The following is a 20,487-nucleotide window of genomic DNA, read 5'->3' as shown; positions in this document are numbered from 1 at the left end:
CCCTTAAAACAGATGAGATGGACCACAAGCAGTATCAGAAGAGGAGCTTTTTATTCTGTCCATTGTTTTCCTCAGTACTGATGCTGAGTGGCCGTGGGTGAGGGAGACTTCAGGGAGCCTACCTCTCACCTAGGGCTTTCCCTGCCTGTTGGGTCTATTTCACTTGTAGTCCCAGGGTAACGGCAGAGAAGAGCTGGAAGGAGGCGAGAGAGGAAGGGAAAGGAGGGGCCTAGAGAACAGCCTCCTCATATTGAGGACCTGCCAAATCAGGAGCAGGAGGCCCACGGGTGACTTTTGTCCTCCTGTTTCATGGGTTCTACACCTTCCAGCCAGGCCGAGAAGCCGCTGGGAATGTCTGTCAAGTGATCACCAGTTCCTGGGTCTCTGAGATGCCGTACTTGGTCTTATGCTGGTCATACAGTTTGCGTAGGGCATCGACATAGAGGGTGTGGTATTTAGCCACAGTCTCCTGGCTTGGGTTCTCAATCTTGGGCAGTGGTAGCGGCTTCCCGACTGCCAGAGGAGACAGAGAAGGAAAAGGGAAAAGCGTCAGAACAGCTCATTCCTCAGAATGGGCCTCAGCCCTCAAGCCCAGGGTCTCCCCACCCTTCCCCACACTGTGCCCCTCATCCTAGTCTGCCTCTCTGCCTCTGGACACAGCCAGAGCCAAGGTGCAGCCCCAGAACTGGATCCTATATCCTAGAAGTGGCCGCCAGTGGACGGGCTCACTCACCAACGGTGGTTACAGGTCGAGCATAGGGCAGTAGGCCCCAGGAGTTCTCTGTGAAGCCACGCCCATAGAAAGCACAAGGGTAGATATGTGTCATACTCTGCACCCAATTCTGGAAGCGATTCACCAAGCCCCCAGGAGTGAAAATGTGCTGATCGTAGAGGTCTGTCTCTCCAAAGGCATAGGCAGGGATTAGAGGAACTCTGCAAAGGAAAGGCATATCCTTCAATGGCCAGATGTGCTGACTACCAGTGGACCCTGGGTCTGCCTATAGGCTTCTCGGCCCATGGCTTAGCTGGGCCTAGGTCTGGACTAAGTGCGAGGGCCCCACTGTCTACCCCAGGCTGCCTGGGGAGGTGGGGGGCAAAGTAGCAGCAAGCTAAAGGAAGCAAGTCTCAGACCCTCCTGTGAACCCACGGGTCTGAAACACTTCGGAAGAGAAGACCCAAGGGCCATTTCATTTCGCTTTCTTCCGTTTAACCCACACAGCAGTTTTGGTTCTCTCTGATGTGAGCTTGCAGCCAGTTGCCTCTTGTAGAGGGGCTGGCCCAGATGAGAGGCTAGTGTGAGGGAGAAGAGCTGAGGGCCTCTCCCCTTAAGCAGACATGCCTCTAGGACTCGGCCCAGCCTCTACTCCAACACAGAAGCAGCTTTCTACCTCCCTTTTTAGGTATCATTTCCTCAAAATCCCTTACTCCTTCCGTGCTGGGCTTTCGGAGCCCCTCTCCCCATTCTGGACCAGAGCTGTCCTTACCCATGATGAAGGGCCACGCGTACAAAGCCGGTCCGATTCTTCAAGAACAGGGTGGTAGAGCCTGGCAGGCTGTATTTGCACTCAGCCAGGCCACCAACCACCACAATCAGCATGTTACCTTTGCCTTTATGTGTGAGCAGAAAGTCCATGGAGGCTCGGCTCACAGAGCAGGCTCCTGGGGGACAGAAAACATCCAAAGCTCATTGGCCACTCCCCAAACCTTCTAACTTTCCTCCCTACCTCTTCCAAGGAAGGGATAGCCTCATGCCCAGCAGGTGAGCCTAAGGTCGCTTTCTAAGACCAGAGGGGATCACTGAGTTGGCCCTTGCTCTCTCCCATTCCCCCAACACTTGTCCCTTGGGGAGTCATGTTTCCTTTGGCTTTCTGTCTTAGGAGCCAACTCACCTGAAGACATGATATACTCTCTGAGAAACGGCACCCAGAAAAAGGCTCCCAGTGTGAGCATATAAGGGGTGATACCGGGAAAGATCTTGGAGAAGCCTGAGATTTCTGTGGCAAAGTGGCCAAAGAATGAGTGGGCCAAGGCCCCGTGAGGGTGGCACACAAGGATGTAGTTGTGGTTGGGGGAGATATCATGAGTCTTCAGAAGCTGTGGAGGAGAGTGGAGTCAGGAGGGGTATGGCCAAGGAAGAGTACTCCTGTTCCGGCCAGAGACCGGGAAGGGAAAGGGCCGCTATGTCCAGCCATGCAGTTGGGTAACACACGGCAACAGGGGGCATCGTTTGCATGGGTTTCGATGGGAATGATACCCTCCAACCTCCACCCTGGCCCAGCTGCTGGCATTGGAGTTGGGGCTGGGCCCAGGACCCGAGTGGGGGGACCCGGGACTATTTACCTTGAGGGGGAAGTAGTCACAGTACTGTTTCCATAGGCACCATCTCCTCACACAGCCAAACCGGCGGCCACCTGAAAACAGAGCCAAGGTAGCCACATTTTGCCCACCCCCATCGTCTTCTTCAGAGCCCCTTTGGGCCAGCCGCAGGGTGGCCCCTCACCCACTTCTGTTGCCTGGCCTTGTAAGTGACAACCGGGATGAGCGATGTCATACCAGGGCCAATTTAGGACAGGCCTGGCTTGCTGCTTTACTAGCTGCTTTTCCCTAACCCACTCCAGTTCTGATCTGGGCCTTCCCAGCATTTGGAAAAGACCCCTTCCCTCAGCTTCTCTAAACCAGGGAGGGGGGACAGGCTAAAGGGCTGCCTGGGATTTGGCCAGAGCCTCTCAGGACTATCAGAAGAAGAGAGAAAAGAGCATGTGGCCGGTGGCAACACAGCCTCAGAGGGGCCCTTACCTCGCTGGGGGGTCTTCCAGTCGAAAGCCAGCCAGGTGAGAATGAGCACAGTGACAGGCCAGTATGGCGTGAACAGCACCAGGTAGAGGTTGACGAAGATTACGGTGAGTGCTAGAGGAAGCCCAGCCCAGAGTTAATGAATTGTGAACAGTCCTCCATCACTTGCCCTCCCTCTGGGGGCTCTCCACCCAAGGTTACACACACTCTCACTCATGTTCACTGAACACTCTCACTTCCTCACCTTAGTATGTGGTCTGTGTGCCCATATCCCCAGCCCTCCATCTCCTCTCTGTCCTGGGGGCCCTGTTTTCAGATCTGGAAGGCAAGGCACTTTCCTCTCCAGCTGTGCCCCATGAAGTAAGCCCTCTGCTCCCCAGGACCTGCTCCGGCCCTGCTCTGGGCTGGGTTCAATGGCAGGAAGCCACCGATGGGCCACTCTGATCTAATCATCAGGGGCTGGGAGGCTGGGAAAGACAGAGCCAGGAGAGGTTTTCCTCCGGCTCACATTTTCCTCTCCAGATCTTCTCTGGGAGGCATCAGTGGACAGAATACCAGAAAAACAGAAGACCCAACTTCAGCCAGGCTGGGAGCACACAAGTTGGCAAATGTGAAACAAAGAGCAATGCAAGCTGGGAGAGCCCAATAAGGTACTGGGCTGTGTTAGGTTCCGGTAAGATGGGAGTGCTGTAGGGTAGAGTAGTTAGGATGGACTTCATGGAGACGAGTCCTAGGGAGCCACACTCAGAATTATGAACAGACTCTATTTTTAAAACAGCTGTGAATAAGACCCTGTGAGAGAAAGTGGATAAAAGCAAAGGCTAGAAAAGACAGGACATACTTCTAATTGAGCATGGTAGACTGAACACAAGTTTTTTTTTTATCTTGACTCCTTGCCAAGGCTTCGTGAAAATTACCTTATGAGTGTTTTAAAAGATACAGCTCTGCAGTGAGAAAAAGAATTCAAGAGATACCAACAACAGTAGACAAGAGACACCAGCAAAATGTTTGCATGCTGGAAAGTAGATGAAGGAGGGAGTAACTGACTTCAAACAAAGAAATGGAAGCCTGGTCACCCACCAGGGGAATGGCTACAAGAGCAAGCCTGTTTGTGCTGGAGAATCTGGGAAAGACTCAGAATCTGGAGCCAGCAGGTATGATACAAAAGGAGTGTGAGGCACAGGGCTTGATGGAAAGTCAACCAAAGAGGTAGTTAGAGCTCCCGGTCCCCTTCCCTCCCCTACACAGTTGAACAATGGGAGGACTACTCTCTGCAAAACAGAACCAGAGAGACTCCAGACTCAGACACTTACACTAGACACAGACAGCTAAGATACTCGATATGCAGCCAAATTATTAATCAAGCAGGAAAGTAGAATAAAGACAATGTCAGACATACAGTCTCAGATGGTTTGTCTCCCATGTCTCCTTCTCAGGAAACTACTGGAGGATGTGCTCCATCAAGATAAGGGAGTCAACCAAGACAGAAGAAGCCATGGGATCCAGGGGGAAAAAAAAAAGAACAAAGAAGGAAGAGGGTGACCAGAACCAGGGCTAGGGTGAAGGAAGCCAGGTGCCTAGGGCACAAAATTTAAGAAAACACTCCCTGCGTCAAGCAAGTACTGACCCAACACTTGCCCAACCTGGAGAGTGAGCATCTTATTAAACTGTGCACCCACGGTGCCTCAAGGACCCTGGAGGTGAGAGCTGTGCGTAAGAAGACCACATTGCCCTCAGTTTGTTTCTCAGAGTCCATAGTCTCTCATGTTTCATTCCCCCTTCTGATTACCCCCCCTTTCTTTATCCCTTTCTTCCCCTACCAATCTTCCTAGTTCTTATGTTCCATAGATGAGATAAACCATATGATAATTGTCTTTCTCTGCTTGACTTATTTCACTTAGCATTATCTCCTCCAGTGCCGTCCATGTTGCAGCAAATGTTGAGAACTTGTTCTTTCTGATAGCTGAGTAATATTCCATTGTATATATGGACCACAACTTTTTAATCCAGTCATCTGTTGAAAGGCATCTCGGTTCCTTCCATGATTTAGCTATTGTGCAAAATGCTGCTATGAACATTGGGGTGCATAAGGCCCTTCTCTTCACTACGTCTGTATCTTTGGGGTAAATACCCAGTAGTGCAATGGCTGGCTCATAGGGTAGCTCAATTTTTAACTTTTTAAGGGACCTCCACGCTGTTTTCCAGAGTGGCTGTACCAACTTGCATGCCCACCAACAATGTAGGAGGGATCCCCTTTCTCCACATCCTCTCCAACAATTGTTGTTTCTTGCCTTGTCTATTTTTGCCATTCTAACTGGCGTAAGGTGGTATCTCAGTGTGGTTTTGATTTGAATTTCCCTGATGGCTAATGATTTTGAACATTTTTTCATGTGTCTGTTAGCCATTTGTTCAACATAAAAACTAGGAAGATCGGTAGGGATAAAAGGATAAAGAAGTGGGGGGTAATCGGAAGGGGGAATGAAGCATGAGAGACTATGGACTCTGAGAAACAAACTGAGGGCTTTAGAGGGGAGGGGGGTGGGGGAATGGGATAGACTGGTGATGGGTAGTAAGGAGGGCACATATTGCATGGTGCACTGTGTGTTATACGCAACTAATGAATCATCGAACTTTACATCAGAAACCAGGGATGTACTGTATGGTGACTAACATAATATAATAAAAAATATTATTATAATAAAAAAAGAAAAAGGAAATAATCCCAACAGAGAAAAAAAAAAAGAAGACCACATTGTATAACAGGGGGATGCTGGACTCCAGTAGCCATGTCGTCCAGAAAATAAACAGTGGGGGAGGACCTATAGATTCCTGATGTGTTCACACATACGGAGAGATTACTATGTCTGTGGAGAGTTTGAAGATGAATTCGTAGTTAATAGATATCTGATAACAAAAGAAATTTAAAATGAGGTGACTATGAGTTCCGGAAAAAACAGAAAATTGTAACAAGCGAGGAAATATGCTTTCCGTACACCAAATGGCTCCACTAGGGATATTCGTAGTCACAGTCAGGCATTGAACCAAAATCTGTGCTCTCACAATCTCGGGAGGATGGAGGAAGAGGAAAGATGTAGCAATAGCTCATAGAGCTAAATTCTCATCTTCCATATCAGGAAGTTAGTAACACTGTCTAAAGCTGTCCAATCAGAAATACTATAGCAATCTGTAGAAAATTTAAGTAGCAAGATGTAGACACCCAGAGATAAATACCAGAAGAAAGAGCTAACAAAGTTGAAAGTGGCTGCCTCTAGGGAACAGATCTAAGGCCAGCAGATTCAGCCTTTTGATATATTCCTTATAAGACTATTGAACTTTTTCAAGAAATAAAGAGAGGCATGGGTCTAGTCCAGAAGAGACCTCCCTGTTTCCCCGATGCTTTGCTCAACCCAGAAGGTGTTGGAGACATCTTGTGAGGCAGTGTGGCCATGGGCAGACTGCCTGGGCAGTGAGATGAGTCCGGGATCTGCCATTCCCGTGAGTGTGAGCTCAGACAAGTTGCTAAACTTCATCTGCCAACCGGGAATCACACTACCAATGTCTGCCTTCTCTTCCTCACAGACTTAGCGTGAGGGTCTCCTCTCAAGGCCTTCAGGGTCCAAAGAGGGATGATTCCATGCACAAGGTGAAGAGCTGGCTAGGGGAGGGGGAACACTGGAACCCCCCATCTCCTGAGGCCCAGGCCTAAATCCCTTCTGCCTGCTCCACACTACCTCTCTATACGCCCCATAGTCAGACTCTAATGAAGGGCTCCCTGGGATGGTTTTCTCCCTGTGCTCATGTTCCTTCGGGACACTGTCTTCCTTCAGCCTCCTCTGCTCTGCCCGCCCCTCTGCCTGCTCACACCAGGCCCTAAGCCCTCCATCTTTCCTCTTCCGTTTCTCTCGCTCATGTCTTCTGATCAAGCCGTATTAATTCTACCCCAATTTGTCCAATCTCCCCTTTTCTCCCCTCTTGTCTGCATCCTGATTACTACTGATCTGGTCCAATCACGTCTCTCACCCGGATGGTTGCAACTGCCTCTTCCTATCACCAATTCGCTATACAGAGCAAGAGTGATCTCTTGAAAACACAAATCTGACGCTGCTGTGCTGTGCCAAACCCTATCACGGCTCCCCATGGCGCTCAGGAAAAACTCCAAACTCTTTTCCTTAGTTGACAGTGCCCTGCACAATTGCCCCCTGTCTGCTTCTCCAGTGTCCTCTTTCTTCTGTCTCCCATTCATTTATTTGATACATGTTGAGCATCAGTTCTGGGCCTCTTGCCCCTCATCCCCCTTAGCCACCAGCAGCTCCTTGAATGCTTTATGCTCTCCCTCTTCCTAGCCTTGTCACGCGTTACCCACTCTCTGCCCTGAACACTCCTCCTTCTTCACCTACTTCCTATGTGTCCCTCAAGCATCAACTCATTCGGGAGAAAAACAGGCAAAGGACATGAATGGGCAGTTATCAGAAATTTAAAAGGAGGCAATTATGAATTAGAGCACGCTCTGGCTTAGCATGTCCTCCAGGGACATGTCCAGACCCAGCCTCGCGGATCAGCAGTGAATGAGCTGATGCAAGAAGTAGGGAAAGATCTCATGGGCTGGAATCAGGTCCTTGTGGGCTCAACTCCCGGGCCAGCCCCTCTGCTTCCTCAGCTGTGTGATCTTGGACAGACCACTTAACACCTCGTGCACTTCAGCGCCCTCATCTGTACAAATGGAGGTTATTAGCCACATAAGGGGCTTAGAGCAGTGCCTGACAGGAAAAAAAAGGTGCAATTAATGTTAGCTAATATTATGAGTGTTCACGCTTATTATGTGTGTGTAGCTATTAGTATATATTATTATGCATAATGATAGCTTCTACCTCATCAGGCTGGCAGGAGGCTACAAGGAAATAATAGGTGGAAAATACCTTGTATAAAGTACCTAATACATATGAATTCCTTTCTGCTGGTCTCTTCCAGCTCTGACTGTTAATCATTCCTAGGTTAACACTGCTCTTTTCAGCACAGAGGGGTCCTGGTGCCCATTCCAGGCAGGCCTCTGAGCCTCCCATTCCCTGTCCTCTAGCCCACTCTCCCTATTCACTGGCAAGCCCCGGACTCCAAGGCCTACCTGCATTCTCCCTTCCCAGATATCTTACAAGGTCATTTGATCCATACCCTTGCCTCCAGCTAGTCCTCACCTAAACTACCTGACAAAAGAGAATTTTTTCCCAGTGCGCCCCCCACCCCCCGCACACACACAGGGCTGCTTTGCTTCAGCACCTAGAATACAGAGGCCAGTGTATCTGTAACTTCCACAAAGCGTTTGTGATGTAGACAATGGGGGAAAATGGCTGGATAAATGGATGAACTGCTCTGGGCAATGGGCTTTCAGAGCCTCCATCTGCCACCAGGCAGCTCGCCCCCACGGATGGCCTGTTCAAGTGCATGAGGTTGTAGCTAAGTCCTTTTCCTTGGGTAGCCTCAATGGAACTGCTCCCCATCTTCCCCAAACATGCCCTGCATGGCCCAGTGTAGACCCAGGAGGGCTCACCATACACATCTGCATCAAGGCTTGTTTGCACACACGCAGATGCACCCCTGCATAGGCACACACCCGTATGCGCACACACATACCCTCGTGTACCACACTCAGGGATTCCCTGAGTACCATGTCCAGGCAAGTCAGGCGAGAGGCCGAGGTGACCGGTCATCCGGATTTGCCTGGGACAACCCAGGTTTTGGTATTCATAACCCTGCTGAGCCCTAAAACCCCTCAGTCCCGGGCATACCAGGGCAGGCAGTCACCCTACGGAAGGCTGAAGACTCACCGATAATTAAGGCACTCAGGGCCCACTGGAAAACAGCAAAAACCTCCAGGGCAGTCTTAAGGTCCTTCTTGGAGGGCAAGAGCATCATGCTCAGGGTCTCAGGGGCTCCGGGTAAATGCTGCTCCTTTGGCTTCCCAGCCCCTATTGCTCAGGAGCCTTCGAGGTTTCCTCTCTTCATGCTTTCTTCTCCACCTCCCAACTAGTCTCCACCCCCCACTCCCACCCCTGCGCAGGACAGCAGGGACACATGTCACTTCTGCTTGCGCAGCTCCTTCCAGCTATCTACTCACCCACACTTTTACCCACTTAGGTATAGCCTGGGCTAAGATTGTGACACCCCCTGGCACACCTGTGTAGAGAAACGTGGATGAAGCTCGGGTGTGGGAAGTGAGTGGGAGGGGCTTGGGGCTGATGAGGGACCTCCAGAGCCAGGGTCGATTGGGGGGAGGGGCGGGCAGTGAGGAGCCCAGGGCGCCCTACCACCGAGTGGCCTGCATTTCCGTTTATGACTCTCAGCTGTGTGTGTGGTCTCTCAGTGACAATGCGATTGCAGGGGAGGAGAAAGGAGGCCAGAGGCCATGCCTAAAAATACCTTTGGTTGTTTTGTCAGTCCTAGAGAGCTCATTACTCCCTGTGAACAGACATCAGACATAGGTCTGTGAGTGTAGGGTAGGTGCTGCGTAATTTCTTTTGTTGAATGAATAAATAAATGTGAGTACCTATCAAATTATTCTGCATACATGAAATTCCAGAACAGGCCAAAAATAATCTATTGTGAAAAAATCAGCGTACCAGTTGCCCCTGCTAGCAAATTGACTAGGAAGGGACATGAAGGAAATTTTGGGAGTGACAACGATGTTCTCTATCTTGACAGAGCTTTGAGTTACACAGGTCAAAAATTCATTTGTCAAAGCTCAGCAAGTGTACATTTAAGATGTGTGCATTTCTCTACATGTAAATTTTACCTAAAAAGCAAATATTGAACTGTTCTTAATGCTGAAGTGTTTAGGGGGAAAGAATACTGATGGCTACAATTTACTCTGAGATGCATGTAAGATGCATTGATGGCTGGACAGAGAAATATATGGATAGATAGATATATGATAAATCAAATGTAGCAAGACATTATTTGCACATTCTAGGTGGTGGGTGTTCACTGTGCAATTCTTTCAACTATTCTGTAGGTTTGAAATATTTTTATAATACAATTTTGCCAAAAAAGGTGCCTCAAAGTCAATATTAAAACTTAGTTTAAGGGACACTTAGGTGGCTCAGTTGGTTAGGCGTCTGCCTTCAGCTGGGGTCATGATCCCGGGGTCCTGGGATCGAGTCCCTCATCGGGTTCCTTGCTCAGCAGGGAGTCTGCTTCTCCCTCTGCCTGCTGTTCCCCCTGCTTGTGCTCTGATTCTCTCTCTCTCTCTCTCTCTGACAAATAAATAAGGAAAAAAACCCTTAATTTAAAAAATGTGATTTCTCCATGCCTATACACGTGTCCATGTGACCTTTGAATGTACATATATATGTACAAAGGGAAAAATGTCCAGCTATCAATCATATATCCACATCGGTAGGTGGCATCTCCAAGCATGTGTCTGTGTGCTCTGGGGATGTGAGTGTGAAAGCACCTAAGTCCAGCCAGGTGTGTGCTGTGAGCCAAGTGGATGAGATTGTGAAAGACTGGAAGGGTTTCCTGATGCAACATATAATTACTGTAAGGCATAGTATATGCCAGGGACTGTTCTAGGCAGCTGGGTTAGATCAGTGAGCAAAACATATTTTAAAAATCCATGCTTTTGTAAATTTTACATTCTGGTAGGCAGACAGATGATAGAAATTAATTAACTAATTATATCATTGTGTTATAAGGTGGTAAGTGCTATGAGAAAAGAAAAAGAGTTTGAGCAGAGCAAGAAGGATCCGGAGTGCTGCTGGGGCAGAAGCCTGGCTGGGATGGGCTGTGGGTGAACTGCATCAGGCCCAGAGACACTTCCAGGGGCCAGTGCTATGGCAGCAGGTGGAGACTGTGGCCTGCTTGAGAAGAGGAAGAGCAACTGCCTGCTGGAGTGGAAGAATGTGAGGAGGGGGGCAGCGTGGGGGGGCCTTGTGTGCTACCCCCTCCAGTGAGCCACCCCTGAGGGGGTCCTCATTCACATCAAGCCTGGCCCTGAGGGCTTGTTTTGTTATTCCTGTGCCTCTTCCTGCATCTGTCCACCAATCCTGACTCCTCATCTTCCCAACCTAGTCTGGGAGCTCTCGGGGGCAGAACCTGGATGGTACTGGGTCTGACTGTTCTCATATGCCCAGCTCCTGACACAAGCCACACAGTAGGCATACACTGACATTTGTTATCAAAGTGGAAGCTCAACCTGGGCAAATCTTTGGGGCTTGATATCCTCAAATGTATATAAGAGATGAGGACTCCCTCTTGGACTTGAAAGAATCCAGACAAGTGACCGATGGCCAATCATTTTGTGAACGGTGAAATGGTGTCCACATGTAGGTTGCCGCTGTCACTATGATTGAGAGAAGTGGAGGGGAGGGCAGGGCACTGAGGAAAGCCCGGAGTTCAGCTGGGCCTGCCTTGGGATGAACTTCTCTCCAAGCAGTGTTACCTCAGAGAAAGGCTGTCAGAAACTCAAGAGCAGGGGCGCCTGGGTGGCTCAGTCATTAAGCATCTGCCTTCGGCTCGGGGCGTGATCCCCGCGTTCTGGGAACGAAAAGAAAAGAAAAAAGAAAAAGAAACTCAAGAGCAGGGGCGCTTGGGTGGCTCGGGGCACCTGGATGGCTCAGTCGTTAAGCATCTGCCCAGGGAGTGATCCCAGAGTCCTGGGATCGAGCCCCGCATCGTGTTCCCTGTTCTGCTGGGAGCCTGCTTCTTCCTCTCCCACTTCCCCTGCTTGTGTTCCCTCTCTCTCTGACTGTGACTCTCTCTGTCAAATAAATAAATAAAATCTTTTAAAAAAAAGAAACTCAAGAGCAGACTCAATGACAGTGTGAGCATTTGGAATATTCTAGAAGCTCTCACTCTCCATATGCACAGAGAAGGCCACATGCCCAGCTGATGCATCTGCATCCATCGCACCATCCTAACACCAAAGAGAGAAACAGTCCAGACTGTTTGGGAGCTTCCCATCCTCAGTCCTATCCCCCACCATCATGTCCCCACCCCATCCTCTCAAAATCCCTGGAGATTCTGAGGCTCGGAGATTGTCAGAGTTGGAAGGGCTCTCTGAGGTTCCTAATTCCAGGCCACCCAAGGAAGGCTCCCCACAGCCTTCACTGAGCCCCCTGCCAATGAAATCCTTCTTCCTGATCTCAGAACCAGGTCCAAGCCCCACTGGTCCTACTCTAGGCATCTGAAAACACACAAAAAATGAAGTCAGTCCTTGCCTTACATAACAGTTCTCACTTCACCCAGGTAGGGTTACCAGATAAAATACAGGAGGCCAAATAGTGCATGGGACATGCTTCTGCTAAAACATTATTCATTGTTTATCTGAAAGTCAAATTTAATTGAGTCATGTACCTTTATTTGCTAATTTTGGCAGCCCTGTAACCCAGGACCGCATGGTCAACAGTTGGCCTACTGTGGCAGCCATAGCCAAACCATGTCCACCACATCCAGAGAACAGGCCCCATTCGGGGGTCCAGGAGGTCTGTGTGTCACGTTTGATTTCTCTGCTGCCCCAGAAATCAAGTTGGCTCCCATCCCTTGCACTTAATGGTTTAGTTAAGTTCCCTCAAAGATGTTGCCACTATGCTAGGAGATTTTTCTACACGCCTCACACCCCCATCCCATCCATTTCTTCTGCTTGCTAGGCAAGGCTTTTAGGCATTCCGGCTCAAGTGCCAGTTTTCCCTTTTTCTCATCTGGCAAACTAAGAATGATCAGAGGGTAAGAGGCCTAACCAAGAAACCAGAATATAAGGTTCGTGATGGAGGATAGGCAAGGCCAAGACACATGCAGCTAGAAGGTGCCAGCTGGAAGGTGCCAGGGCCAGTCTTTAATGCCTCAGAGAATTGGAGATAGCCACTCTCCTCTGCCCTGGTAGGCAATGGCTACCTTTCTTATTTCCAAACAGCCCCAGCATTTGTGGCCCTACATGGCCATTTCTCCCCAAAGACTCACCCCTACCTCTAACTTTATGCCACTGGTGACAGTAATGAGTTTCAAACTCTCCCATGTGTATTCATGCAATCCCTTAGCAGATGTGGAAAGGAGACAGGAGAAGCTATTCTGAGTATATAGACCATCGATGAGGAGGAACAAAGGGAGAAACAGGACAAGGACCCTAGTGATGGTGAACCTCTGTCTAAAAGCTCAGCTTCAGTTTTGCATGTCATTCTGTAGTTACTTGTTTTCATGTCTATCTTTCCCTACTTGACCACAAGCTCCTTGAGGTTGGGGATCTTTGTCTATTTTGTTCACTGCTATATCCACAGTGAACAATGCCTGGTATATAGTAGGACTGATGAATGGCAACGGAATGAATAAATAGAGTAGCAAAGCTGGTGAAGGATAAAAACAGGATCAGGAACAAACAGGTCAGTACAGAAACCAAGCATGAACACAGCAGTAAACTCATGTGACCTTTAATCCTTAAGGGCTAGGTGGGAGGATGAGGAAAGTGCAAATCCTCAATGATGAATTTAAAAATCCTCAATGACAGTTTCCCTGTTGTCCAATCTCGCATAATCTCTTACACATTCTAACACCTACAGCCCAGTGAAGTAATCTTTCATCAGCAAGTATTGGGGAGAGAGTAATTCTCCAGATATTCAGGAGTTCTGAGCCCTGGACAGGATGAAATATTTTTTTTAAAGACTGTATTTATTTACTTATTTGTCAGAAAGAGAGAGAAAGAGCATGAGCAGGAAGGAGGGGCAGAGGTAGAGGGAGAAGCAGGCTCCCCACTGAGTAGGGAGCCCGATGCGGGACTTGATCCCAGTACCCTGGGATCATGACCTGAGCCAAAGACAGCTTAACCCACTGAGCCACCCAGGCGTCCCAAGATGAAATATTTTTTTACATTCTCTCTCTTTACACTGAAATATCATCATAACAATTTAAATATAACAACTTGTGTGTGATAATTTCTCAACAGCTCTTGAGTTCACCGGAAAGCTCCCTCTGATGTGAGCTGGGAACCCAGTCCAGACAGACACTCAGGGACCATTAAACTCCAAACTAATGAGGAAGCAGATTACCATGGAAACTGCCATCTCTGGTGGCCTCTAGAGGGGAGGAGAAATGGGGGTGGTGAAGTGGAAAGGGGAGGATATAGGAGAGTGGAGTGGGGAGCAGGAGCTGGGCGGTAAGGACTAAGGTATGGTAGAGGGAAGAAACTTCTATTTATTACTATATTTCTTGGTGCCAGGCACTGAGCTGAGTCCTTCACATACATTTGATCATCACTGCCCCCTGCGAGATAAACATGAATTCTCTTGCCCCTCCCACTTTGCTGACTGGCAAAGCATATGCTCTTCATCAACAAGATGGCCTATCACCATTCCCAGAGCTTATTATTGGAAAAGGTAACCTTGAACTCCCTGCCATCTAATTCTGATAAAGAAGCTCAACTGTGAGAAATGATATTCATAGAGAGCTGTCTGAAAAGCAGGCAGTCCATCCATTGCTGGAGATGTGTGGCATATGCCCTGGAAGTTGGATCATAATCTCCAGATGAGAGGGTGCGTGTTGGGGGAAGGTGGGGGAGGGTGTTATGGAGCGGAGGTAGAGAGTGCAGAGCTGGAAAAGGCACATTCAAATTATAATAACTATGGTTTCCTTGACGCAAACGACAGACAATGAAGCTCAACATTTGCAAAGCTCGTTTTTTCTTCAGTTCAGGCCACAAAAACAAACCCCTGCAATGGGGCTTGACATTCAAAGGGACCTGTCATCCCTTCTGCAGAATCTGAAAAAGCAATCTTGATTGCAGTAAATAAGCACACTCTACATGACCATTGCTATCATGCTATCGGAGTCCAAAAGATGTCTCTTTCAGGATCAGCATAATGGTTTTCTAAAATTATGATTGCTTTGATGCATTTTAAGTCACAGTATTTAATTTCTTTGAAACATGAAAATGACAGTAAAGGAGAGTGTGAAGTACTTCTGTTCATTTAAAATAAAAAGGGGGAAAATGGAATAGATGTATTTTGCCTATTCCTCTTGCTACAACTAAAAACCTTGGACATTATGTACAAAACAACATAAGAAGACTCTGAAAGGTGGAGAGAAGAAGGCAGACCACTTAGGTTCTCAGCATGGGAGGAATGACGTGAATTTTCTTTTTGCCTCCTAGGTCCCAGACTTGAAGCTGAAGAAGCTAACAACCCAGGTGTACAGAGACAAAAAAAAAAAAAGCCCCAAAGTCTGTTCTCTCTAGCTGAAGAACTAGGAAAAGATCAACCTAGCAGTACACAAAGTGTTTAGACAATAACCACTCTAATCCAACCAAAACCAGAGAACAAACCATGGCCCTATCCCCACCCACACTAGTGAAGACTAAGTGGGGAGCTTAGGCTTCCACGCTCATGAGGCTGTAATGACATGCCCCAACAACCCCAACCCCCTCCGTGCTGGCATGGTATCAGAGAAGGCCAAATACAGAGCAGGGACTTTCATCACCACTGGCAGGTAACAAGACCCGCCCACACGCTATCTTAGCAGAAACAATCTGGGAAGCCTAGAATTCCACCCCCACTTGGTAGGAATGAGGTACCCCGTCACTTCCCCTAAAGTGATGTCAGAGAAGACCTAGTGGAGAGTTAGGACTTTTACCACTGCCCAACGATAAAGGGGGTCAGATGAGGTAGTGACAAAGGAAGCAGTAATTCAGCACTCCAACCTCTCCCAGTCAAAAAACTATCAGTGGAGGCCTAGTGTGGAGCAGAAACTCTCAGCCCTGCCCAGCTGTAATGAAGAGCTCCCCTTTGGATCAGTGTAGGCCAAGGGGGGTACCTGGACTTCTACTTCTATCTGGCAGTAATGATACAACACTCCTTTTTCCTAATGGTGGCAGTGTCAGAGGAGACTAGCTAAAATAGGTGTTTTAAATGAGTTTCAGAGTCTCATGACATGATACCCAAAATGTGCTCATTTCAATCAAATATTACTCAGAAGCCAAAAAGATCTCAAACTGAATGAAAAAAAAAAGACAACAGACAGATGCCCAAACTGAAATGACAGAGCTAGTAGAATTATCTGACAAGGATTTGTAAAGGGGGGCGCCTGGGTGGCTCAGTCGGTTAAGCATCTGCCTTTGGCTCAGGTCATGATCCCAGGGTCCTGGGATTGAGCCCTGCATTGGGCTCTCCCTCTCCCTCTGCCACTCCCCCTGCTTGTGCTCTCTCGCTCTCTCTGTCAAATAAATAAAATCTTTAAAAATAAAATAAAATAAAAATTCAAACAACCCACAAATGTGCCACTCTGGTGTAGGATGTTGATAATGTGGGAGGCTGTACCTGTGTGGAAGCAAGAGATATATAGGAACTCTGTGTACTTTCCACTCAATTTTTCTGCCCTAAAAACCAGTCTATTAAAAAAATGTTTTTAGGGGCGCCTGGGTGGCTCAGTCGGTTAATTGTCTAACTCTTGATTTCAGCACAGTTCATGATTTCAGGGTTGTGAGATCAAGCCCCACGTTGAGCTCTGTGCTGGGCATCGAGCCTGCTTAAGATTCTCTCCCTCTCCCTCTCCCCCTTCTATACCTCCCACTCTCACTCTCTCTTTAAAAAAATTTTTTTTAATTGAAAGGAGCATCAGGGACCTGTGGGACAATGACAAAGGATCTAAATTTCCTGTCCGGAAGAGAAGAAAGTGTGGAGCTGAAAAAGTACTCAAAGAAATTATGGCTGAAGACTTTTTAAATTTGGTAAGAGATACAAATGTAGGATTCAAGAAGCTGAGTAAAACCCAAATGAGACAAACCTGAAGAAATCCACACCAGGATACATTACAGTCAAATAGCTGAAAACTAAAGACAAAGACAAAAACTTTCAAAGCAGAAAGAGAAACAACACTTTGTCAGTAAAGAAATAACAATTCAAAAGACAGAAAATTTCTCATCAGATACCATGGAAGTCAACAAAAAGGGACACAACATTTTTCAAAAGCTGAAAGAAAAGAATAGTGAATCTAGAGTCCTACCTCCAGTGATAATATCCCTCAGGAATGAAGGGGAAATCAAGACATTCTCAGATGAAGAAAAACTAAGAGCATTTGTCACAAGGAGACCTACGTGAGGGAATGGTTAATTGAAGTTTTCTAAACAGTAAGGATAAAAGTAGAAATCTTAAAAAATTGGGAAGAAAACACATGATAAGCAAAACTATGGGCAAATACAATAAACTTCCTTCTCCCGAGTTGTCTAGTATTTGAAGGTTGTGGCCAGAATTAGAAAATTAATGTGGTTCTAAATGTACATAGAGGACGTTTAAGACAATCGCATTATAAATGAGCGAGGGCAAAGGAATGCAAAAGGAGATAAGGTTTCTATGCTTCATTCAAACTGGTAAAATGACAACATCATAGGTTTTTGGTAACACACACACACAAATGTACCTAGAGCACCCATTTAAAAAGTTATACAAAGAGCTACAGTCAAAAACATTATAGATAAATCAAAACTGAATTCTAAAAAAAAATGTTCAAGTAACCCAAAGGAAGGCAGGAAAAAGGAAACAAATGAAAATAGAACAAACAGGAAAAAAGTTAAATGGCAGACTTAAGCTCTAACATATTAATAACTACTTTAAATGTGGGTCTCCTGTGTGGCTCAGTCGGTTAAGCCTTGACTCTTGATTTCTGATCAGGTCATGATCTCAGGGTCGTGAGGTCAGGCTCCATGTGGGGCTCAGCACTGAGGAGGGAGTCTGCTTGAGATTCTCTCCTTCTCCCTCTGCCCCTCCCCTTGCTTGCGTGCATGCGTGTGCAGGCATTCTCTCTCTCTAAAATAAATAAATAAATATTTTTTAAAAATCTATCTTAAATGTAAATGAACTATGTATACCAATTGAGAGACAGAGATTGGGAGAGCAAATTAAAAGCCATGACCCAACTACATGCTATCTACAAAAAACTCACTTCAAGTACAATAATATTGGGAGGTTGAGAGTAAAAAGGCTAGAAAAATATATATCATGTAAACAGTAATAAAGAAAAAGGAGTGGTTATATTAATATCAAATAAAGTAGATGTTAGAGCAAAGAAAATTACCAAAGAGAGAGAGGGGCAATACATACTGATTAAAGGAGTGAATCCACCAAAAAGACAAAACGATCCCAAATATGTAGGATTTGCAATAGAGGTGCAAAATAAGTGAAGCAAAAGCTGGTAGAGCTGAAAAGAGAAATTAAAAAAAGCCACAATTACAGTTGGAGACTTCCTACATTCCTCTCTCAATGATAATAGAATTAGACAGAAAATCAGGAAAGATATAGAAATAAACAACACTATCAACCAATGTGATCTGAAGAACATTTATAAAATGTGTCACCCAACCATAGCAGAATATACATTCTTTTCCAGTGTCCATGGAACATTTGTGAAGACAGAGCATATTCAGGGCCAGGAACAAACCCCAACAAATTTTTATTTTTTTAAGTAGCCTCTATGCCCAACATGGGGCTTGAACTCATGACTCCAAGATCAAGAGTCACATGCTCCACACACTGAGCCCTCCAGGCGCCCCCAAACCTAACAAATTTAAATGAATTGTGTTTAAATGTGTATGTTCTCCAACCGCAAAGGAATCAAAGTAGAAATCAAAACCAGAAAGATAACAGGAAAATCTGCAAACACTTCAAAACTAATCATTCACTCCTAAATAACCCACGGGCCAAAGAGTCTCAAGGGAATCCAAAAAAATACATTAAACAGAATGAGAATGGAAATACAATATACCAAAACTTGTGTTTTATTGACAAAGGTGCAAAACCAATTCAATGGAGGGATCATAGTCTTTCCAACAAATGATGCTGGAGCAATTGAAAAACCACAGGCAAAAGAATAATCTAAGACCTAAGCCTTGAACTTTACACAAAATAGATCACAGATTTAAATTTACAACCTAAAGCTATAAATCTTTGTGTAAAAGACAGGACAAAATCTTTGGGATCTAGAGTTAGATAGAGTTCTTGACACCAAAATCATGACCCATAGGAAGAAAAATTGATCAATTGCACTTCATCAAAATTTAAAACGTTTGCTCTGAGAAACACCAGGTAAAAAGATGGAAAAGACAAGTCAGGGTGTGAGAAAATATTTGCAAACCACACATCCAACAAATAACTAGTACCTATGATATATAAAGAACTCTCAAAACTCAACTGTAAAATACAGTCCAATTATAAAATGGGCAAATGACAGAAACATTTTACCCAAGAGGATATGGCACAGATGGCAAGAGAGCACACGCAAAAATGAACATGATTAGCCACCAGGGAAATACGAGTTAAAACTACAGTGAGATGTCACTACACAAGCATCATAATGGCTAAAATAAAAAAATAATGACAACATCAAATGCTGGTGAGGATGCAGAGAAACTGGATTCCTCATACACTGCTGCTGGGACTGTACAATGGTACAGACACTCTGGAAAATGACTTCCTAAAAAACTAAAATACACTTATAATATGACCCAGCAGTTGCACTCTTGGGCATTTTCCCCCAGAGAAATGAAGACCTTTGTTCACACAAAAACCTGTACACGAATGTTTACAGCAAGTTTATTCATAAGAACCCCAAACTGGGAACAACCCAGAAGTTAAATGGCTAAACAAACTATAATGTATCCATAACATGGACTACTACTTAGCAATAGAAAGAGGTGAAATTTAAGATATGCAACAACTTGGACAAATGTCCACTTCTCTCATTTATAAGAAGATGTGTGTGGGCTGAGGCAGTGTCTCAAGGGCCTTCCTGTTTGGGAATTCAAGATACAGATGAGCAGAATGGGGCAGGATGAGAGCATATTTAGAAGAGCTTAGGGGTTTGTATCTATTTTATATATTATTTTGTGTTTTAGAACTTTTAGAGATTCAAAACAAACAGAAAGAACTGGCTCGATGAATTCCAGCTGTTGTGTTTCACGGGCATCCTATGGAGCCCACTTTGGAACCCGGGAACTCAGGAGAAGGGGAATTTAGGGTAGTTGCATTTTGTTAGCAAAAGCCGTAGAGTCTGCTTGGTTGCAGTGAATGAGTTAAAGAAGAGTGGCTGTTGCCTTCTTACACTGAGATCTTCCACTTAAATTAGTGTAAGACCTAACCTGAAAGGACTCTGCGTCCCCAGGAACATTGGGAAATGTAAAGGTTCACCAGTCAAGGGACCTGAAAAACGAGAAAGGCCCATTGCCTCCTGAACACTAGGAGTAAGGGGAAGTCCATCATCAGAGCACATTTAGTTGGTGGTATAGTGTTTGTTATGGGATCCTCAAGCATGACCAGCGTCTGCACTGTGTTCGGGTTTGGAAATGAAGTAGGGACTGAGTCCATGAATGATTCTACAAGACTGATTGCTACACATAATATTCCAAGTCGAGATTGTACACGCGGGATTGAAACCTCACTAAAACCGGAAGCAACCGTTGCTACGGGGTCTAATGGGGGTGTATTTAGGGTCTCCCAACAGCCAATCCTCGTGCCAGGCGTTTTCGAGGGGGCGTAGCCCTGAAGAGGCAGTGGCCAATGGCAAAGTGGCCATGAATAGGGTGAGGGCAACTAGGGGATGACGTGAGCGGAATGCAGCAGCGAGGGGAGGCTGGGGACCCGCGGCGTGTTCCGGGGTTGGAGCTGTTAGTCTGAACTGTATCCGGTACTTCAGCTGCCACCCATCTTCCATTCTCACCTGCCGTTAAACATC

At 46.4% G+C, this 20,487-nt stretch overlaps 1 protein-coding gene across 1 annotated transcript; it reads right to left on the bottom strand.

The window, feature by feature from the left end:
• Nucleotides 1-358: 358 nt before the first annotated feature.
• On the bottom strand, nucleotides 359-8,700 carry AWAT2 (acyl-CoA wax alcohol acyltransferase 2). The gene is made up of 7 exons (XM_045778989.2): nucleotides 8,613-8,700; nucleotides 2,797-2,907; nucleotides 2,341-2,411; nucleotides 1,890-2,094; nucleotides 1,485-1,659; nucleotides 734-933; nucleotides 359-513 (listed from the first exon to the last, which is right to left on the bottom strand). The coding sequence occupies exons 1-7, from the start codon at nucleotides 8,698-8,700 to the stop codon at nucleotides 359-361; spliced, it is 1,005 nt and encodes a 334-aa protein (XP_045634945.2).
• Between the last annotated feature and the right edge of the window lie 11,787 nt (nucleotides 8,701-20,487).

The sequence above is a fragment of the Ursus americanus genome, chromosome X (assembly GCF_024610735.1).
Source record: "Ursus americanus isolate L20-20 chromosome X, mUrsAme1.1.p, whole genome shotgun sequence".
NCBI classification, from domain to species: Eukaryota; Metazoa; Chordata; class Mammalia; order Carnivora; family Ursidae; genus Ursus; species Ursus americanus.
The sequence above is the reverse complement of the archived record's forward strand: the minus strand, read 5'-3'. Positions and strand labels throughout refer to the sequence as shown.